Source organism: Vigna unguiculata, chromosome 2, assembly GCF_037176805.1.
Source record: "Vigna unguiculata cultivar grain cowpea cultivar isolate G323 ecotype 2 chromosome 2, ASM3717680v1, whole genome shotgun sequence".
NCBI lineage: Eukaryota > Viridiplantae > Streptophyta > Magnoliopsida > Fabales > Fabaceae > Vigna > Vigna unguiculata.
In genome coordinates, this window is record NC_140793.1 from 20,781,729 (window position 1) to 20,802,533 (window position 20,805).

Sequence of the window (20,805 nt, forward strand, 5' to 3'; positions counted from 1 at the left end):
TAACAAAAACAAACAATTCACATTTCTTAAGCCTACAGAACGGATAAAATACAACTGAAAAACAAAACGAATTGTTCCTAAATATCAGTAGGAAACAAATCAAGACTAATTTAGACCGATTCAAATATTATTCTTCAAAACATAAGTTAACAATTTGTTTCCATCATCCTTGTTTATCTCCAAGCTGCAGCAGCGCTTCAATGAGCTGATCCACTTGCATGGAAGAATCCCCACCTTCACTCACAGCCCTAACACTTTCCTCTCCCATTAACTTCGCTCTTCGCTTTTCGGGACTCTCCCCACTCATAACCCTCTTCACAACCCGACTCAACTCATTTGGATCGGGCACAGAATCCGCCCCCTCACACACTCGAACCGCCACCCCTGTTTCCTCCACCAACAGTCTCGCGTTCAAAAATTGATCAGCCTCCATCGGCCACCCTATAATCACAACCCCACTCACCATCGCCTCCGATACCGAGTTCCACCCGCAGTGGCTCACAAATCCCCCCACAACCGGGTGCCTTAGTATCGCCACCTGTGGGGCCCAACCCGTAACCACCATTCCTCGACCCGAAACCCGATCGACAAATCCATCCGGAACCAACCCGTACCCCTGCTCCATTTGTTCCTTGTTTGGCGTCGGCGCAACCCAAACGAATCGCGTTTGGGATTTCTCCAACCCCATCGCTAACGCCTCTATTTGTTTCTTCTTTAACAACTTCTGACTCCCGAAACACACGTACAACACCGAACCCTCTTCCTCGAACGCGTCGAGCCAACTTAGAACCTCGGATCCCGTGGTTGAGTTTTCGGACCGGTTAGTGCCCAACGGCCCAACCGCGTAGACCCTCGAATGGCCGAGCTCGGCCCTGATGTGATCCAAATAAGGAGCCTCCAGCGTGCGGAACGTGTTGAAGACGCAGGCCCAGGCAGCATCGTTGGAAAGAAAACTCTCCTTTACGAACTCCGAGTCCGGGTCTGATTCCCTGTAGCGGAGGAACACTGAAGGAAGGTGGTCCCGCTTAAACGACGGCGTTCCGGGAATTCCGTGAAAGTGAATATCGTTATTATCAGTCAGTAAGTTTGAATTGTGCCAGCAGCGCGTGAAGACGTTGTTGAAGAAGGCAGCGACGGAGTAAAACGCGATCCTGGGGATGGTGAGTTGCGCGGCGAGTTGGTGAGTCCAGCCGAGGAAGAAATCGGAGATGAGGGCTGCAGGGGGGTTAGGGTGGGTGGTGAACCAGTGGATTATTTGGGGTTGGAGTTTGGAGAGGGCATTGATGAAGGGGTAGTTTCCGGTGTTGCCGACCTCACGAACGTTTTCTGCAGCGGCGGGGATTTTGGGGTGCGGCGGGAATGGGAGGACGAGGGTTTGGATGGTGTTTGGATGGGAGGATAAGAGAGGGTTGAGAATGGGAAGGTTTTTGGGAGTGATAATGATGGTGATTGTTATGCCTGCTAGGGCCAGGTGGTGAGTGAGATCCAGGAGTGCAAGAATGTGACCCTGCGCTGGGTATGGGAATACCAGGATGTGAAGTTTGGACATTGTGTTAGATTTGAAGAGTGGAACCAGTAAGAAAGTAGAAGCTTTGTTGAGAAGAAGAGTTATGGGGATAAGCTTTTTGACGAAAAGCCTCTATCACTTCTTGACGTTGACTCATGTCTCTTCAACCACAACATTTATTTCGTGTCATAAAATATTTTCTCTTCAAAATTCTTATAAATTAGTTATTAATCAAAATTTAAATAATATATTATTTGAGAATATTTTATCTTTAAGTTATAATAGCCGGACATGAGGAATATTTTATCTTTAAGATAAGTTATTTGAGAATATTTTATCTTTAAGATGCTCTGATACCAGAAAAAATAAGCCAGAAAAATGAGGAAAAATAAGGAAAAAATATAATATTATGAGAATATAAATCTGGCAGTGCCGGTTAGATATTCTCTCAGAAAGATAAAATTTTGTACATAAAATGTTTTTAAGCCTTTAAATGATTACTGCATCTTTTAATATTACTCATCTTTTAATATTACTCAAGGCATCTGTAGATGCCTAAAAAGAAACTACTCCATAGAAACTTACTTAGATTCCAGAGGGAGGGGAGAGAGATCTGAAATTCCTCGTTTATTTATGATTGCAAGTATACAAGAGAGGAAAGGCCAGAGGGAGGGGAGAGAGATCTGAAATTCCTCGTTTATTTATGATTGCAAGTATACAAGAGAGGAAAGGCCAGAGGGAGGGGAGAGAGATCTGAAATTCCTCGTTTATTTATGATTGCAAGTATACAAGAGAGGAAAGGTGAGGAGAGACAAGCGGGACATAGGTAGAGAGAAGGCAGAGGTAGAGAGAAGGGTTAAGAGAGAGAGGTTCAGAGCTCTTGCCCAGCATAAGGGACTTAAAGACTCTTTTATAGAAAAACTTGGAAACCTGTAACTTATTGAACCGGTTTTTAAGTGACCGGTTACCTAGAGTCTAAGTCATAGTGAAGTGGTCTGTATTTGGACGCTGTTGGTCTGTATTTGGACGCTGTGTGTTTTTACCCTTCAGTCTATTACCCAGTTATGAGTAAAATTACTGTGTCACAGGTAAGAACACTTTACTGTCCTCTTTTGGAGACTACCGTAGAAATCATGTCTTCGGAATCTTCCTCAAGTATTTGGTCTGAGTCTTCATTGTCAGAAGGGAAAGAAGATCCAGGAGTTCCTTGTCCGTGGCTTCCTGTTTCTTCATAAATTTCTCTATATATCCTTTCTTTTTCGAATCTTTTAACCAGTATTGGACTGGCTTCTATAGGGAAAGGATGAAATTTATTTCCTATAAACTTTTTCCAGTATATTTTGGTATTTATGGTTTCTTTTAAAAGGATATATTCGGTATTATCCTTTCTGGAGAAATTTCAATTTGACCCTTCAACGTAAGCTTTCCAAAGTTGGTACTGGTATAACTTTTCTTTGTTGAGTGATAAACCTTTCAAGGGACCGTGTTCTAGATGGACATGGGCCTCTGGGTTTGATTCTGTGAATAGTTTTATGACATGTGTTGCCACACTATCAGGGGTTGTGGCGCTTTTTGGGGATGAGGTGATTTGTAAACAGATATTAGTCATATATTCTGCCTGTATTTCATTTACTACCGAGTTTATCTCCTGGGTTAGAGAGTTGAACTTTTCGGTAGGTGAGATAAGAAGTGTTTGGAGACATCCTGCCTCTAATAATAGTGAAGGACATATGACTATGTCCCTATATAATTGATTTTTAAAAGTTTTTAAATCAATTTGAGCCTTTCTAAAAATGAATTTTATTTGGCATGTGCATTTTGTGGTTACTGTTTTGCAATAGTCTGAAGACTCTTGGCATGGTGTTTTTGTGTCAAAATAAGTCTAGGGTTTTACAAATAATCCATTGTAATTTTGTGTTTCTGCATGAACTTCAAACAAGAATTCTTGTATGACTTTGAATTTTGCAAGGAAAATGTTTGGGTTCATTTGTGGTGAGAGGCTACAAGAGGCAACATAGGTATGTGTTTGGGTTCTTGGTTCAAATGTCAACCCTGTTTTTATTTTTTCTTCATCAATGATTTCCAGCTTTAAAGCCATTTGGACTTCTTCTAAAGAATTAAAGCCTTTGTAAGTAGACCAAAATTGGTCTTGTTTTGCCTCAGAGAGGTCTTTGAAGGAAGTAAACTCCTTTGTTTGACCCTGTAATTAGGGCATAATGTGTAAATCCTTTCCCAGAAGGGGAGGCTGGTGAAGTTAACAGAACTCCTTTGTTATCTACATTGCAGAAATTGTATAGTGCGCTAATGATGCTTTGTTTCACCTTAGTGACTTGGTGTTCATTTTGAACTGTGTATTTTGGAATATTCCATATGTTGTCAATTAAAACATTTAATTTGACATTTGTATTGTCTCTACCAGGATAATGGTAGGTATTTATGAGTATTGGCAATTCTTGTTTGCCATACTTTGTGTATTGTTCCACCACAAAGGGGGACTTGACTGGTTTAGGACCTGAAGGCCCTTTCTTTGTGTTTTGTATAAATTCCATTTTGGAATATTTGTACCTGCAATATAGAAGCACACGGGTTAAGCAATAAAATGTTTAAGCCTTTGTAGGTGTTGTTCTAAAACCATGATGTTGCCCTTGTACGAGGCAAGTGTAAAAGCATATTGGAAAGGATTGTGTGGGAATAGTTCATTTCTTCTTTGCCTTAATTTGGCTAACTTTCTTTTAAACCTTTTTATTTGTTTAGATATTTCGATGGCAGAATTAGGACTAATCCCTCTTGGCTGTAATGGTTGTATTCTGACCCTGACCTGGAATCCAGGAGGGATTTCAGGATCTTCAATGTGTAACATATTCATGTATATGATTGTATAGAAAACTCTTTGAGTCTTACTTTTGTATGATGTACCTGGAAAGGATATATATCAGCAAACATATTGTCAGATCCTTTAATATGTTCAAAATTTATAATTTTTCCGGAATTTATGTAGTCTCTAAAAAGTAACCATCGTCTGTGAGGTTTTTTGTCATTATTTATTTGGTTTTTCCCATAGGAAACGATTGCTTCACAATCAGTTCTAATGGTTATTTCCGGTTTATTTATCAAAAATAATTTAAATGCTTCTAAGGCGTGTATAATTGCATTGACCTCATAATCAGTACTGGTCTGATAAACTTGTGGTTTCACAATATATTTTCCAGAAGCATATCTGCATATTTGTTCATTATCTTTTGACAGGTATTTATTTTTCTTCCTTTTTAGGATAGCTCCCCATCCTAATTCACATCCATCACATTCAAGTACTAAATAATCTGAATCTAATGGTAATTGTAGGGTAGGTAATTTATTTACCTTTTGTTTTATGTTTTGAACCAATTTTATATCTTCAGAATTAAACTTTCTTTCTCCTTTTAGAGAAGTTTTATTGTATAAAGGGGCAGTGTATTTTCCCAAATCTGGGATAAAACTCCTGGCATAATTTAAAAGTCCTAAAAAAGATCTTAGGGTTTTTATGTCTTCCATTTTATCAGGAAAGTCTTGAATTTTCTTAGAAATGTGAGGTTGGAGTTTTATGGTTCCATTACCTATTTCTGTTCCAAGGAATTCTATGAAATTTTTACAAATTTCCATTTTTCCTTTTGATATAATTAAGCCATATTTTTCAAGTTTGTATAATACTTGTTTTAGGTGGGGATAATGATCTTCTTTTGTTTTGAAAAAAACTAGTATATCGTCTATATAGACACATGTAAAAGTTTTTAAGTCATTGAAAATGTTATCCATTTTTCTTTGAAAAATTGCAGGAGCATTTTTAAGACCAAAAGGCATTACATGCCATTCGTATAATCCTTCAGAACAGGAGAAGGCTATCCATTTTATAGATTCTGGTTCCATTTTTACTTGATGGAATCCACTTTTGAGATCAAATTTTGAAAACCATTTTGCATTTTGAATACGATTTATAAGAATTTCTTTAGATGGAATTGTATATCCATCTTCAATTGTATTATCGTTTAAACGTTTATAATTGTAAACCATTCTAGATTTACCTCTTTTTTGTTCAGAAGATTTATTTACTATGAAAGCAGGACTCCTGTGAGGACTTTCACTTGAAGCTATTACTTTTAATTTTAGAAGGTGGTCAATATGCATTCGACATTCTTCCTGCTCCCAATTATTGAACTGTATATCTTTAGTCTTTATAATTAAATCAGGGTTAATTATGTTTAATTTACAAGTAATAGGATCACGATCCCAAAATTTAGTGGGATCTTCTCCTATTATGCTAGTTTTATTTAACCTATCCAAAATCTGTTGGATATTATCAAAAGTGATTGTTTTAGATATTTTTATGGATGAAAAAGAGTCCATAGTGTCATCTGGACAGTAATCTATGGATTCTAAATCTTCTTTCATACAGTCATATTTTTCTGAGGATTTAGTGTTTGTACATGAACATTCATCAGAGGATGGTTTTGTATAGCTGTCTCCACTAATTATGGGTGACATTTGTGTTTTATCACTAATAATGACATAATCCTTGTTTATAGTGATAGTTCTATTATGGCCTAAAATAAAATCTAAACCAATAATCATGCTTTGTTTTGAAGGGACTAAATTTTCTACACGCATGGTTTTAAGATGTATTTTTTGGCCAAATAGGTCACAATTTATACTAAATTGAAGAGAAATATTGTTTATTTCTTCATCGTTTATCATTACTATTCCAGACATAGTTCTTGTTTTTTGTATATGTTTACTTTTAGTAATCATATATGAAGGTACTTTTGTTTTGCAGACGACTGTCTCAGAACATCCTGTGTCTAAGAGGGCCTGTGTGATTTCTTCCTTAGCAGGGTTTTTGTTTTGTTTTGGAAAATTTAATTTTACTAACACTTTAACAGATATTAGTTGTTTTTCATTGCAAACTAATGGGATACATTCTGTGGTTCCCATCATGTTATTTTGTATGTTTTTTGAGATGGTGCTTGTTCCAGAATCTTGGATTATTTGTTCTAGACGAAGAATTTTTTCTTCAAGGTTATTTATTCTGGTTTCTAAAATTGAAGTCCTAGTATCAATTATGTTTTTATCTTTTGTGTTTTCTTTTTGTTCTAAAAAAATTGGTATTTCTTGTATTTTTAGATGTGTTGTAATACATTTTATACAAAAATTTTTGTAGCATAACGGACAATGAGCCCTTTGTGATTTATGAAAATATCTATCACAATATTGGCAGGGAATGGATGTTGGTCCTGAAAAGTATTGTAATGTATGAGGACATATATTTGTTTCAGTTATATTCATTAGATAATATCCAGAATCATCTAATATTTCGCCTAATTCATTATATTTGTCATTTAATTCGAAATCATATTCTTTAGGGTAAATTTGGATAAATTCATTATTTGTGAAATCATTTATTAAGTCATAATTTTTGGGTTGTTTTTCTAAATTAATTTCATCATTGAATTCTGTTATACTAACTACTGATAATATTTCAGAATCAGTAGATACATCTTCGTCGATAGGAAGAAGATTCATATGACAAGATTTGATAAGCTCTACTTCTTTTGTATAAAGATTTGCTATGTTTGGACAATCTCTTGAGAAATGTCCAGTTGTCCAGTTTGTAATTTTTATTTTCTCTAAATTTTCTAACGTGTCTGTTAGGATTTAGAGTTGGTTTCCTAGAATTTGAGGATCTTATAGTATAAGTTTTTCTAGAATTGGTTGGTCTTTGTACAGTCGATTGAGACTTATAACTATAAAGTTGGCTATGTCTAGGTTTTCTTCTGGGCATATATTTTTTATTTTGATTGTATTGTTGTGGAGTGTATATTTGTTTACAAATTCCAGAATCAGAATTTTTTAATTGTTTTTGTATTGCAATATGTGTACAAGTGTCTTCCATTATTTTCATAATATGTTGTATTCTTATTGAGAGGTTATTTAACATGGGAGTTACCTCATCGTTTTTCCAGGATTCTCTATTTTTCTGGCTTATTTTTCCTGGTATCAGAGCGAGAAATCCTTGGATACCTTTTGAATATTTATGTGATTGAAGTGGCTTGTATTCGCTAGGATACCCTTTGTAGATCGGGCAGGTTATGGCCAGAAGAGCCAACAGAGCCATAAGTCCCATTTGATCTGCCTCTGAGGGTTAAGGAATACTTTGCATATTGCGACACTCTTTACATATATATTTTCTTGTCTATAATTAAAAAAAAAAAAGAGTTTTTGAGCCTTATGATTATTTATATTCTTTTATAAGTATTACTCTACAGTGTATTTCGTAGATTCCTGCCTCTTATCTCCTACTACTGCTTTTCCGCTTTGCCTACTTACTATTGTTTTGCTGCCACTACACTGCTTTCTTGTTTTCCTGTTTAAAATTTTCTTTAATGGATAACATACAACCATTCTTAGGCCCCGACTACAAATCAGCTCTAACTGTTGTTGAAAAAATTACAAACTCTCCTCCTGTAGGTTATAAAAAACCTACTTCAGAAGTAGACCCTGTACACACAGTCATTATAGGACAAAATAACACTATAATAGCTCTTCTAGAAGAAGTTTCTAGAAAATTGAATCATATGATTGATTCTACTAAAGAGACGAACTTGTCCAAAGACATAGATGGTCTTATAAAGCAAGTATCAAAACTATCTTTAGGGACACATACACCTATAAAAAGTTTGATCTAATTTTTTTTTCACTAAATATTTTTTTATAAAAAGTCCACAATTTGGCACAAGAGAAATCCCCTTCCCAATATCTTTTACGCTAGGGAGTCACCTATTTGGATTCACTAATTTGGAGACAAATACAAAGACGTGTTTTGTAGGATTCTGAAAAGGGCTAACAAAAGAAAGTCACCTCACCTTGTATAAGAAATTACAATTTGGCCATCAAATAAAGGCTTAGTTTTGCATTCTGCAAGACGTGTTCTCTCTATATTTTTTTTGATAGATTCGATTCTCATCCCACTGTGCAAGCCATCCCACGCAGAGGAAGAAAAAGCAGTAATTGGGTATGTGAATTTTAAAGAAATAGAAACTGGGTTGTAAAAGATAAGGAGAAAAATAAAGGAACGAGAAGGACTGGTTGTGTTGGGAGCATAGACAATAATTATTCAAATGTATTAAGTTGTATATATTAATTATTTAAATTATTTGTATATTTTTATTTTCTTAATTCTATATATAAGAATATGTAGGCCTTAAACCGAAAATAAATGATAAATAATTTTTCGAGATTCACTAAATGACACACTTGGCTCAAAATTTTGTTATCGTGGAAGTTAGTATTTTATTTAAAGTCAAATTACTTTGGAACTAACATATCAAATCATCTTTTCATAATATCTTCTAAGATAATAACCACTAAGAAATAATAATTACCCCAAGAATTAATAACTACCGGTATGCAAATTCAGATACAATCAGCTACCAGACCAGTTTCTAGTACTCAACACTCTCTCTCTTTCTCTTCACCTCATCCCCCCTTAGTTATCCCTTTCTGTCTCTTTATATCCCTTCCAATAACCTCCAATCTCGATTGATAAGGAACTGCCTATCTTTATGGCGTTTATTCAGGGAACCAGCCAAGTAACCACCTGTGCATTTCGATAGCCTCTGGATTCGGGCCTAGGTTTCGGGAAACTGCCTCAACTGCCTCTGCTTCCTATAATTTAGGAAATCGCTATATAGTGGGCCCGTTGGGCCTAATAAAGGGTACCCTGATCCGAGCTAGCTTTTGTACTCAAAGTTAGTTCGGGATCCGAGCTCGTCCCACCTTAGTACATGGCGGAGCTAGGTCGGTGTCCGAGCTAGCTTTATCTCAGAGCATAACGAAACTAGGTCGGAGTCCGGGCTAGATGTCCGAGCTAATTATCCCAGTACACAGCCCTCCGACCCTTCGTCGAGCTTGCTAGGCTAAGGGTCGCACCCTGTACTTTGATTAGACATCCTGACAGCATTTATTATCCTGTACCTAACCGCTACACGTGTCAATCATCGACCGGGCGGGGCTTTAAATCTTGTGGCTCTCCTTGAATTTAAAAGGTAACTGTTTTTAGACCCTTTACCTTCTAACATATTCACTTTCGTGTGTGTTCTTCCAGCGGGATTTTGCTTTTCTAACCAGTCTTTGCGCGCATTGTCAGTCTTCTTCCAGGTACTCCTTCCATTTCCCCTTTTCTTTTTCTTCATCAGCGTAGTTTGCATTGTCTTTATCTTTGGCTATTCTGGTATTGCGTTTGATAAGCGAAAAAAATCTTGCAAGCCGCTTTACATCTACATCTCCAGTCCTCTATCTTCCTTAGTGATTTCGCCAGGGTTTTCTTTTCATAGCCTTCACCCAGAGAAAACGTAGTTGATTTTGCTTCCCCCAAATTCGTTTTCGTTGTCCTGCTTGTTTCAGTTTGGCCTGTTTCTCCTGTTTCAGATTTGGCCTTCTGCTTTCTCCTTGCGTTTGTTTTCTGGGCGAAAGTGTTTTAGGATTTTTTTAGGGTTTGAGATGACTTCCTATGATTCGCAATACCCCTGGGCTTCTTTGAGTTTAAAGAGGGAATGTACTAGTTTGTGTACGGCAAAGAGGATTAAGGCTTTTAGGGATAGGCAAGCACTGTGTAAAGATGACGAGAAAGATGTGGTTGTAGGGACTTGTGATCTGGATGAGCCTGTGTGTAGAGATGGCACCCTTCCACCTATCTAAAGGTTCACCTTTGTTTACGCTACCCTTTTCGAGAGGCTTGGGTTCCGATTACCCTTTAGTGATTTTGAGAAGGATTTGCTGACCATGTTAAATGTCGCTCCTGCCCAACTTCACCCGAACAGCTGGGCTTTTGTCCGAGCTTTTCAGATTCTCTGTGCTGGTTTAGATATCGTCCCCATTACTCCTATGTTTCTTTATTTTTTCGAGTTAAAACAGAGCTGCCCTAAACAGTTTTGGACTTCTCTGAATAGCGTCAGTGGTCGAGGTCTCCTCACCCTGTTTCAATCCTCGTATAAGGGTGGTAAGGGTGCTTTCCTGAAAATTCTCGCTCCTGAGCATAACACTACCTTACTGGAGGGATTTCCCTTGTACTGGACTAGGCTCCCCACTCCACAAGGTGCTCGCCAGATGGAGGAGCTAACACTGACTGAAAGGGAGAGCTGTGCTAGATTGGAGGGTTTAGAGGTCGTCTTTGATATTCATAAAATACTAGACCTCGAGTATCGCAAAGTAGACTTAAAGTTGTTCATCGGTATTTGCCCAACCATGCCCTCTATACTCTAAGTTCCAAATTATCTCTTATGCTTAATACTGATGTTTACTTTGTCTGACTTTATCAGAACGCCAGATGGCTCTATCACAGAGGGAATTGCTTCGTAGGATCAAACAGCAAGAGTCGAACAAGGTCGGGGCGAGCTCGAGGACGAAGGATTCCTCCTCCAAAGCTGTAGTTCTAGAGAGCGAGCCAGAAACCACACAAAGTGACCCCAAGTTAAAAAGAAAGAGGAACGATCCCCTGATCTCGGAGGCTTCAGATTCCACTGATAACATCCCGCTTAGTGCTTTAATCTTTAAAAAGAGTTTCTGGGATGAGAAGTTTGCTCACTTGGCATATGGTCGAGCTAACAATTATTTTCCGACTGATGATAAATTGCTTTCAGGTCGTCAGCTTTCCTCGGTCCAAGAAGGACTTCTTCGTGGTATCCATCAAGTTGAGGCCTCTTCATTGTTTCTTGTGAATCGTCTCGAGGCATCTGAGCGGAAAGAGTCGAAAGCCGTATCTGATTTGATCGCTGCCAATAAGGAAATCGAGCAACTCCGAGTTGATTTGGTGGACTTTGCGAAGTTGAAGAAAACTCTTGAAGACAAAGAGGCTGAGCTGACTGTTTTGAAAGCAGAAATGGAGGAGTTGAAACCAAAGGCTGAGAGTCTGTCTGCTCGGTGCCAAGCGTTGGAGGGCGAGAAAGAAGAACTCGCTGATCAATTATGCTCGACTTTGAAGGAAGGCTTCCAGCTTGCCCTAGACCAAGTGAAAATCCTTCATCCTGACATTGACATATCTGCAGCTGACATCACTAAAGAGATAGTAGATGGTCAATTGATTGAGCTTAGTTAGATTTTCTGAGGGTTTTAGTTGTAGGGTACTTTACGAATGATGTATATTTTCGATTAGCTTGTTTTTTTGCTTATGTTAGAAGAACTTCAGTGTAATACTCGCCTAAAGAAGATGACTTTTGTGCTATGTCTCAACTAAACTTTTCTTATGATTGGATCACGCGAATCATTGTGTTTAAACTTAAGTTGTACTCAAGTCGGATTTGGTAGTAAGCCCTCAGCGTGTTGAATTTTTATGTCTAGCTCGTAGCTAGGTCGGACCGAGTTAACCCTCAGCGTGCTGAGGTTTTATGTCTAGCTCGTAACTAGGTCGGACCGAGTTAGCCCTCAGCGTGCTGAGGTTTTATGTCTAGCTCGTAGTTAGGTCGGACCGAGTTAGCCCTCAGCGTGCTGAGGTTTTATGTCTAGCTCGTAACTAGGTCGGACCGAGTTAGCCCTCAGCGTGCTGAGGTTTTATGTCTAGCTCGTAGCTAGGTCGGACCGAGTTAGCCCTTAGTGTGTTGAGGTTTTATGTCTAGCTCGTAACTAGGTCGGACCGAGTTAGCCCTCAGCGTGCTGAGGTTTTATGTCTAGCTCGTAGCTAGGTCAGACCGAGTTAGCCCTCAGCATGCTGAGGTTTTATGTCTAGCTCGTAACTAGGTCGGACCGAGTTAGCCCTCAGCGTGCTGAGATTTTATGTCTAGCTCGTAGCTAGGTCAGACCGAGTTAGCCCTCAGCATGCTGAGATTTTTTATGTCTAGCTCGTAGCTAGGTCGGACCAAGTACGCGAAAATCTGAAAAAAGAGAAGTTTTGTATAAAGTATATAAAGTTTTGATGCCCACCTCATTAAAAAACCCTCCAATTAGGTAGGGAAAAAGAGTGTGGGGTTTTATTTGAAGGGAGAATTACAAGTCGAAAAGTAAATAGTTTAAAGAACTGCTAACTGAAATAAAAACGCAGATTTGAGGCGTTCCATGTCCTAGGAATGGTAGCGCCATCCAGTGTTTCTACTCTGTATGCTTCCCCATGTAGGACTTCTTTCACTCGAAAAGGTCCGATCCACTTAGGTGACAATTTGTGCTCGACCTCGGTCAGATGTGCTCTTCTTAGGACTAGATCGTTCACTTTGAAGTCCCGAGGAATTACCTTGGTTCGATATCTCCGCTCTACACGTTGTTTCGTAGCTTCTCCAGTAATCCTTGCTAGTTCTCGGACTTCTTCCAAGGTGTCCAAGTTCGCTCGTACTCCTTGTTCATTTGATTCCGACGTTAGTTCTCTCCTGCCTTCTGTTGGATTTCCGATCTCGATTGGCAATAGTGCGTCCGTTCCATATACCAGGCTGAACAGGGTTTCATGGGTGGTCGACTGTGGTGTTGTATGGTAGGCCCATAGAATTCTGGGAATCTCCTCGGGCCAGGATGATTTACTAGCCAAAACCCTTCTCTTGAGAGCTTTGAGTATTACCTTGTTAGCTGCTTCCGCTTGTCCATTAGTCTGTGGATGCTCTATGGAAGAAAAACGTTGGGTTATCCCCAATTTCTGGCATGTGCGTCGCACTTGAGAGCTGGAGAATTGAGTTCCATTGTCGGATATGAGACGACGAGGTACACCAAATCGGCATACGAGGTTCTTCCATATAAATTTTTCCACTTTAGATGCAGCGATGGTGGCTACCGGTTCTGCCTCTATCGATTTCGTTAGATATTCTACTGCTACGATGAGGTATTTTAACTGGCGTTTCGCTAGAGGGAAAGGTCCAAGGATGTCTATCCCCCATGTATGGAAAGGCCAAGGAGCGTGTATGGAATGCAATATTTCCGGGGGAGCTCGGCGGATGTCGCTTTGTCTTTGACAAGGATCGCAATGCTTGACATGTTCTATGCAGTCCTTCCTCATAGTGGGCCAAAAGTAACCGGCTCAAAGGATTCTCAACAGCAGGGCTCGTCCTCCAATATGGCTGCCGCAGATTCCTTCGTGTAGCTCAGACATGATTCTTCGAGCTTCTGCGTTCTCTACACACGTTAGTATTAGTCTTGAGAACCCTAAACGAAAGAGGTGGTCGTCTACAAGGGTGTAACGAGATGAGCTTCTCTTCACGCGTTGCGCTTCGTCCGAGTTAACAGGCAGGGTCCCATCAGCTATGTAGCATCTGATAGGATTTATCCATGACTCAGATAGAGAGGCCCTATTTAGACTCATTATTCTGGTTTTGCTAGATGAATCTACTCTGGGCGAAGCGAGTGTTTCCTTGATCACCGACCTGTGTTGGCCAGGTTTGGTGAAACTAGCAAGTTTGGACAAAAGGTCTGCTCTGCTATTGTCTTGTCGAGGAACGTGATCAAGATGAAAAACCTGGAAAGTTTTTGCTAACAACTTCACGTATTCCAAGTATTTTGCTAATTGGGGATCCTTCGCTGAGAATTCTTCGTTGAATTGACCCCTTGACTAGTAGAGAGTCACTGCAGGCTGACAATCTCTTCGCTCTGATCCCCTTGGCTAACAGCATGCCTGCAATCAGAGCTTCGTATTCGGCTTGGTTATTACTGGCTTTGAACGAGAACCTTAGGGATTGCTCAATTAGGATTCCACCCGGTCCCTCGAGAACGACTCCTGCTCCGCTTTCCTTTTGATTCGATGCGCCGTCGACGGATAGGATCCACTCGGGCGTGGCTGAGTTGTCGGGAGCTTCGCCCGAGCTTGGTGATGTAGGCAAAGTGAGTTCAGCCAGGAAATCAACCAACGCTTGAGCTTTGATCGGTCCTCGCTGCTCGTAGGTTATGTCGTACTCTGCTAATTCTATGGCCCATTTCACCATACGTCCCGTCATATCTGGTCGTTTGAGAATTTGCTTTACGGGAAGATCGGTTTTGATTTGAACGCTGAAACTCTGGAAGTAATGTCTAAGTTTCCTGGCAGAAATGACGACAGCTAGGGCCGCCTTTTCGAGGGTTGGGTATCGTTTTTCTGCGCCATGTAGCAATCGGCTAACAAAATAGACCGGGTATTGCTTTCTCGGTCTTGTACTAACACGGAACTTATGGCATGTTCGGTCACTGTAATGTATAGTTGCAAAGGATGCGCTTTCTGTGGTCAACTGAGCACTGGCGGTTGGCTTAGATACTCTTTGAGTTGGAGGAAAGAATTTTCACACTCTAATGTCCACTGGAACTTTTCGTTCTTCTTTAGGCACTGAAAATAGGGGTGGCCTCTATCCCCGCTCCGGGCGAGGAACCTAGACAGGGCGGCCATCCTTCCTGTTAATTTCTGAACCTCTTTCATACAGCTCGGACTCTTCATGTTGATGATTGCTTGACATTTATCTGGGTTGGCTTTGATACCTCGTTCTGTCAACATAAAGCCTAGGAATTTTCCTGCCTTAACCCCAAATACACATTTTTCTGGGTTTAGCTTCAATTGATACTTGTTGATGGTGTCGAAAAGTTCTTGTATGTCAGGGGCGTGAGCATCGTTTCTTGTGGAAGTGACCACCATGTCGTCTACGTAAGATTCTACACTTCGACCAAGTAGAGGTTGGAGATCCTATCCATCATTCTCTGATAAGTGGCCCCGGCATTCTTTAGACCAAAGGGCATCACTTTATAGCAAAAATTGGCCTTTACTCCCATGAAGGCAGTCTTGTCTTCGTCCGCCGGATGCATGCGGATTTGGTTGTACCCTGAGTACGCATCCATGAAGCTCAGCAGACTGCAGCCCGAGACGCGATCTACCATAATATCTATATTCGGCAAAGGGTAGGAGTCTTTGGGACATGCCAGGTTGAGGTCGGTGTAGTCGACACACATCCTCCACTTTCCATTTGCTTTCTTAACCATGACCACATTGGCGAGCCATTCCGGGTACTGTATTTCTTTAATGTGTCCGGCTTCCACCAATTTTTTTATTTCTTCCGTCGCGGCCTTCTCCTTCTCGTCGTTGAGTCTCCTACGCCTTTGAACTCGCGGTTTTACCTGTGGGTTGATGTTCAAACGATGACAAAGTATGTCTGGATCAATCCCAGGCATATCTCGGGCTGACCATGCGAACATGGACATATTTGCTTGCAAGACTCGTCGTATCGCCGTTTCCGTGGCCTGGTCGAGGTCGGCTCCGATTCTTATTTTCTTCCCAGGGAGTATTTCTAACTCTTTGAGTTCACCAATGGGTTGCGGTCCTTGATCAGTTGGTGGTCGTGGATCGAGCTCGGAATCTGACCGATCTATTAAGCTTGGGATCTGAGTCAGGTTGTAGGTATCTCGTCGAGTTCGTAAGCTTTTTTCGTAACACTTTCGTGCCATTTCTTGGTCGACTTTCAACGTGACTACCTTTCCCTCAGCCGGAAATTTCATCTTCAAATGTGTAGTAGAGACGACCGCGCCGAGTTTGTTGAGGGATGGCCTCCCGAGCAACACGTTATAAGATGAGGGGGCATTGACCATAATATATTTGACTACTATGGTCTTTGCTGCGTGCTCGTCAGAAAATGTGGTCCTCAGGTTGACGTACCCCCGAACCTCTACCTGTTCGCCTGAAAAGCCGACGAGGACCCCATCGAAAGGCAGAAGCTGGTCTCTGGGAATCTGAAGGCCAACGAACGCGTCATAGAACATGACGTCCGCCGAGCTGCCTTGGTCGATCAACACACGATGCACATTTCGACCCATCATAATTATTGAGAGAACCACAGGATCGTCCTCATGAGGTACAATATCTTTGGCGTCCTCTGTTGAAAAAGTGATATTGGGTGTGGGCGTTGAAAGTTCTAAAACAGTTGCCGACATGACACTCCGCGCATATCGCTTCCTTGCTGACTTGGTCGGACCCCCTCCTGCGAATCCACCTACTATAGTGTTGAAATCTCCGAGTATGGGAATTTCATGAGGTCCGGCAACATCGTCGGAGAATTGTCTGGCGGGTTTCGTCTTTGTATCATCATTTTTGATATATTTGTCCACGAGGCCCCTTCGAGCTAAATTTGCCAGTTGCCCTATAAGAGGAAAACAGTCCTCAGTATCGTGACCGTGGGTCTTGTGAAATTCACACCAGGCTGAGGTTTTTTTCCGAGGAGTCGTCCGGTTTCCATAGGAAAATGCAAGTATTTCTTGATCCCCTCATCTTGTAAGATTCGAGTTTTGGATTCAGAAAAAGGAGGACACGAAGATTTGAAGGCCCTTTTATCTGAAAGGTGACGCGGACTGTAGGGAGTGAATTTGCGGCTAGCTTTTTTGTACGGGGAGGAGGTCTCCATAACTTGACGTCGGATGTCCCTACCTTTGTGCTCGGACTGAGGTCGTCTCTCTTCTGTCCTCTTCCTTTGCATGGCTTTTTCTGTTTCGATATAGATGGTTGCTCTGCTCCTGATTTCAGCAAGCGTCATCGCGGGTGTCCGAATGAGAGACTCGCTAAAGGAATGAGCTCGCAATCCTTTCACGAATGCTCCAACTAGCATCTCCTCGCTAGGATTTGTGAGTCCCATGCTGACATCACAAAACCTGTTAAGAAATTGCTTCAAAGTCTCCTCCTGACGTTGCTTGATATCGAACATGTCTGCTATTTGTAGTTTCTTGGGGCGGTTTACTACGAATCTTTCCATAAATAGGCGAGCAAAGACGTTAAAAGAAGTGATGGTGGTGTGGGGAATTTTGCTAAACCATTTTAACGCTGTGCTCGATAGAGTGCCTACGAACATCTTGCACCGCACCGCGTCGCTTCCTCCTGATATTAGCATTTACGCTCAGAAGGCCTTTAGGTGCGCTTCTGGGTCGCCTTCACCAGTGAAGGGTGTCATTTTTGGGATGATGAAATGGGGCGGGATGATCTCTTCTACGATTGCCCTAGCCAATGGATGGTTATCGTCCTGCTCGACCGTTCCTCTCCCAGGAAGGTTGGTGTCTTGGAAATGGCTACGGTTTCTCATCCAAGTCCGCAATTCGTCGTTACTTTTTCGCAGTTGTTCTTGTTGACGCATAGACTCCTCCAATCTTTGCCTAGCTTCTTCTGATTCTTTTCGGACGATTTCGTTCTCTTGTCTTAAGGTATCAATTTGCCGCATGATCTGTTCTAAAGCAACCCGATCATTGTTGTTGCTTTCCGTTGCCGTGATCGCCATTGTTTCCTGCTTTTATTTTACTGTTGTTTTGTGGTACCGGTTTCGAGTTTTACCGGGCCCCACGGTGGGTGCCAATGTTCCGGTATGCAAATTCAGATACAATCAGCTACCAGACCAGTTTCTAGTACTCAACACTCTCTCTCTTTCTCTTCACCTCATCCCTCCTTAGTTATCCCTTTCTGTCTCTTTATATCCCTTCCAATAACCTCCGATCCCGATTGATAAGGAACTGCCTATCTTTATGGCGTTTATTCAGGGAACCAGCCAAGTAACCACCTGTGCATTTCGATAGCCTCTGGATTCGGGCCTAGGTTTCGGGAAACTGCCTCAATTGCCTCTACTTCCTATAATTTAGGAAATCGCTATATAGTGGGCCCGTTGGGCCTAATAACGGGTACCCTGATCCGAGCTAGCTTTTGTACTCAAAGTTAGTTCGGGACCCGAGCTCGTCCCACCTTAGTACATGGCGGAGCTAGGTCGGTGTCCGAGCTAGCTTTATCTCAGAGCATAACGAAACTAGGTCGGAGTCCGAGCTAGATGTCCGAGCTAATTATCCCAATACACTACCAAATATCAACTTATAGTAATTAATGGATATCAGGTTACAATAATAACTAAATATCATAAAAATAATTAGACCTTGCCCATGTATCTATCCTTAAGTTGATCAACTCCAACGTTGATCCGCTTTAAATTGGTTAGCTCCAAGATGATGTTGATATGCTTTACTAATCCATTACACTCTTTTTTTCATAGCTCGATCCATCATAGATATGCCTTCTTGATCCATTATACTCTTCCTTTATAGCTCAACCCATAGGAAAGCTGCCTTCCTGATCCATTTTCCTTTTCAACTCTTCTGGTCTTCAACATTAAATCGGCTCATTGTCATAAATCGACCTAGATAGTACATAATCCTCCAACCTTTGAGCTTCCATTTCCTTGGAACGAGAAGGTTGCTTTCTTTTAAAACTGTCATTTGTATTTTCCCATGCCCTATCATTACATTTCACCTACTTTTGCCACACACCTGAAATCTAGGTACTTTGTAGGTTTCTAACGGATGAGATTCTTCAAAGTCTTTTCACAACGCAATTTCACAAAATCACCTTTAAACTGCTTTTGCTTCCTAGAATCATTTATTCTTTTGATATTACTTGTGCCTTCAACTTCCTCTTTCTTTTCTCCAACATTTTCCTATCTTGCCTTCGTTCTTCTACTCTTCCATTCCAGGTACACATCATTTTCATTCTCCATTGTTGTAAAGTTGCTTATCATGTCTTGCTCTATTATGGATTTACCTGTCCATGCTTGTCTTTTATTTGCTTGACCTTATCTACGAACAACTTTAGTGCTTCATTTTTCTTTCTGAGTGGAGCTTCGAGATTGATGACCAATCTTGATAGCCAACCTCATCTTTACTGATTTAAATATGATTGTCAACATCGAATTTTGTCTAGGTGAATAGAAATTATTTTCAAAAATTTAAAAAAAAAAAGATAGTAAATAGGGATGGCAACTAAACCTGTCCCGTGGGTATTGCCTGAATCCCCATTTTGATTAGAAATCCCCACAATGACTAGGTATGGGGATGTACATATCCGTCTAGTCCCCATCCCCATACATGCCATAATACTCATCCCCACAATGACTAGGTATGGGGATGTCTTTAATCAGATTTTGGATTTGACCTTGTAGAATTGTCATTGGGTTTGATTCCATCTCGTGCGAGAACTAAGTTTGGCTCCCAGTAATGCCATAACATATGAGGTTAGTGCAAAATTTTATCGGTCCCATAGTAGGTGCCAAATGTTCTTACCGAGATCTTGAGGTGAGCCTTCACACAAGTGGCAAGATTGGGATGACTTTGACAAACCTTGATAAGGTGCTTCCAAGGGTTGAGACACAAGGGAAGATCCACCTGCAAAATACTCTTTAACGCTTAAGTCAGTAAGAGAGTAAAGATCTCGTATAAGAGTGAGTATGAGTATATATGAGAGTATGAATTAGAGTGAGTATTTCTTGGAGGATACTAGGTGTATTTATGGTACCTTGTTGGGCCTTGGACTCGTGTGATAAAATAGTAAAATAACAACTTACCTTGAACAAATAATAACAATAATCATAATGTGACACCTTACCAGATATACTAAATATCTTGTAAATATTTAGTATCAAGGGATATTAGATCACAATCATATTGACGAGATTTACCGACCTGGCCCTATTGCTTAATATCATCTATTGGGTCGTGAAAGTAAAATACTCAAACAAAAAATTCTCTCTCTCTCTCTCTATATATATATTATCAAAATAATATTAAATCAAATAACACACAAATGGCATACCTAGGACTCGATCCCAAATCCTCTCACATCATTAAAGTACTCTCAACCATTTGAGCTAGTACTTTTCCACGTCATTACAATTACGTTTAATGTCATTAAAGTTTCCCCCTCCCACATTTATTAATTAATTAATTATTTAATTAATTAATTTCCACGGGTCTTACACTTTCTCCCTCTTGTTTCTCTGTTCCTTGCTCGCACCTCATGAAGATGATGAAAGACACTGTCCAGCAAGCACAATAGTCTCCATGATGCATGACTTTGATGAAGATATAGTAAAGGAGGAAGAAGCCAAGTGTACCATAGTACTATGACTTCCCAATTTATTTTTTAATTTTTTTTCAAATTAAAACTCGTGCATTAGTATAATGAGTTTTGAATACAAGGAAAGTTGAAGTTGTACATCAGAGTCACAATTTCCAATTTTAACTTAATTTTTCGACGTGCCTAAGCAAAGGAGAAGTGGGGATCAACCTTGCTTTCTAATAATAGTAATATTGTACAGTAAACATTTGCTTACTTTTGCATCCCGCTTAAATCCACATTTGGAAAGGGAAAATTCTCGGATCAATAATTTTGTGACTTTATTATCAGAAAAGACCATGTAAAGTTATGTGACAATTATTTTCAATTCGTTCACATGTGGTTATCGATTGACCATTGTATAAGATGCAACGAAAGATGAAGAACATACCCTTAGCTTAATTTAACTGATCTGATGATAACTAAGGAGAATCTTTTA

At 40.3% G+C, this 20,805-nt stretch overlaps 3 protein-coding genes across 3 annotated transcripts; all 3 read right to left on the reverse strand.

Annotated features, from left to right (window-relative positions):
• Nucleotides 1-1,665, reverse strand: LOC114174348 (UDP-glycosyltransferase 89A2-like). The gene has a single exon (XM_028059185.2). The coding sequence runs from the start codon at nucleotides 1,547-1,549 to the stop codon at nucleotides 164-166; it is 1,386 nt and encodes a 461-aa protein (XP_027914986.2). The 5' UTR covers nucleotides 1,550-1,665; the 3' UTR covers nucleotides 1-163.
• An 11,861-nt stretch (nucleotides 1,666-13,526) lies between these two features.
• Nucleotides 13,527-14,436, reverse strand: LOC146888420 (uncharacterized). Its single transcript, XM_085670095.1, has 2 exons — nucleotides 14,056-14,436; nucleotides 13,527-13,961 (listed from the first exon to the last, which is right to left on the reverse strand). Exons 1-2 carry the CDS (start codon nucleotides 14,434-14,436, stop codon nucleotides 13,527-13,529), a joined length of 816 nt encoding a protein of 271 aa, XP_085526221.1.
• A 682-nt stretch (nucleotides 14,437-15,118) lies between these two features.
• LOC114178750 (uncharacterized) lies at nucleotides 15,119-17,334 on the reverse strand. The gene is made up of 2 exons (XM_085670096.1): nucleotides 16,650-17,334; nucleotides 15,119-16,593 (listed from the first exon to the last, which is right to left on the reverse strand). The coding sequence occupies exons 1-2, from the start codon at nucleotides 17,332-17,334 to the stop codon at nucleotides 15,119-15,121; spliced, it is 2,160 nt and encodes a 719-aa protein (XP_085526222.1).
• Between the last annotated feature and the right edge of the window lie 3,471 nt (nucleotides 17,335-20,805).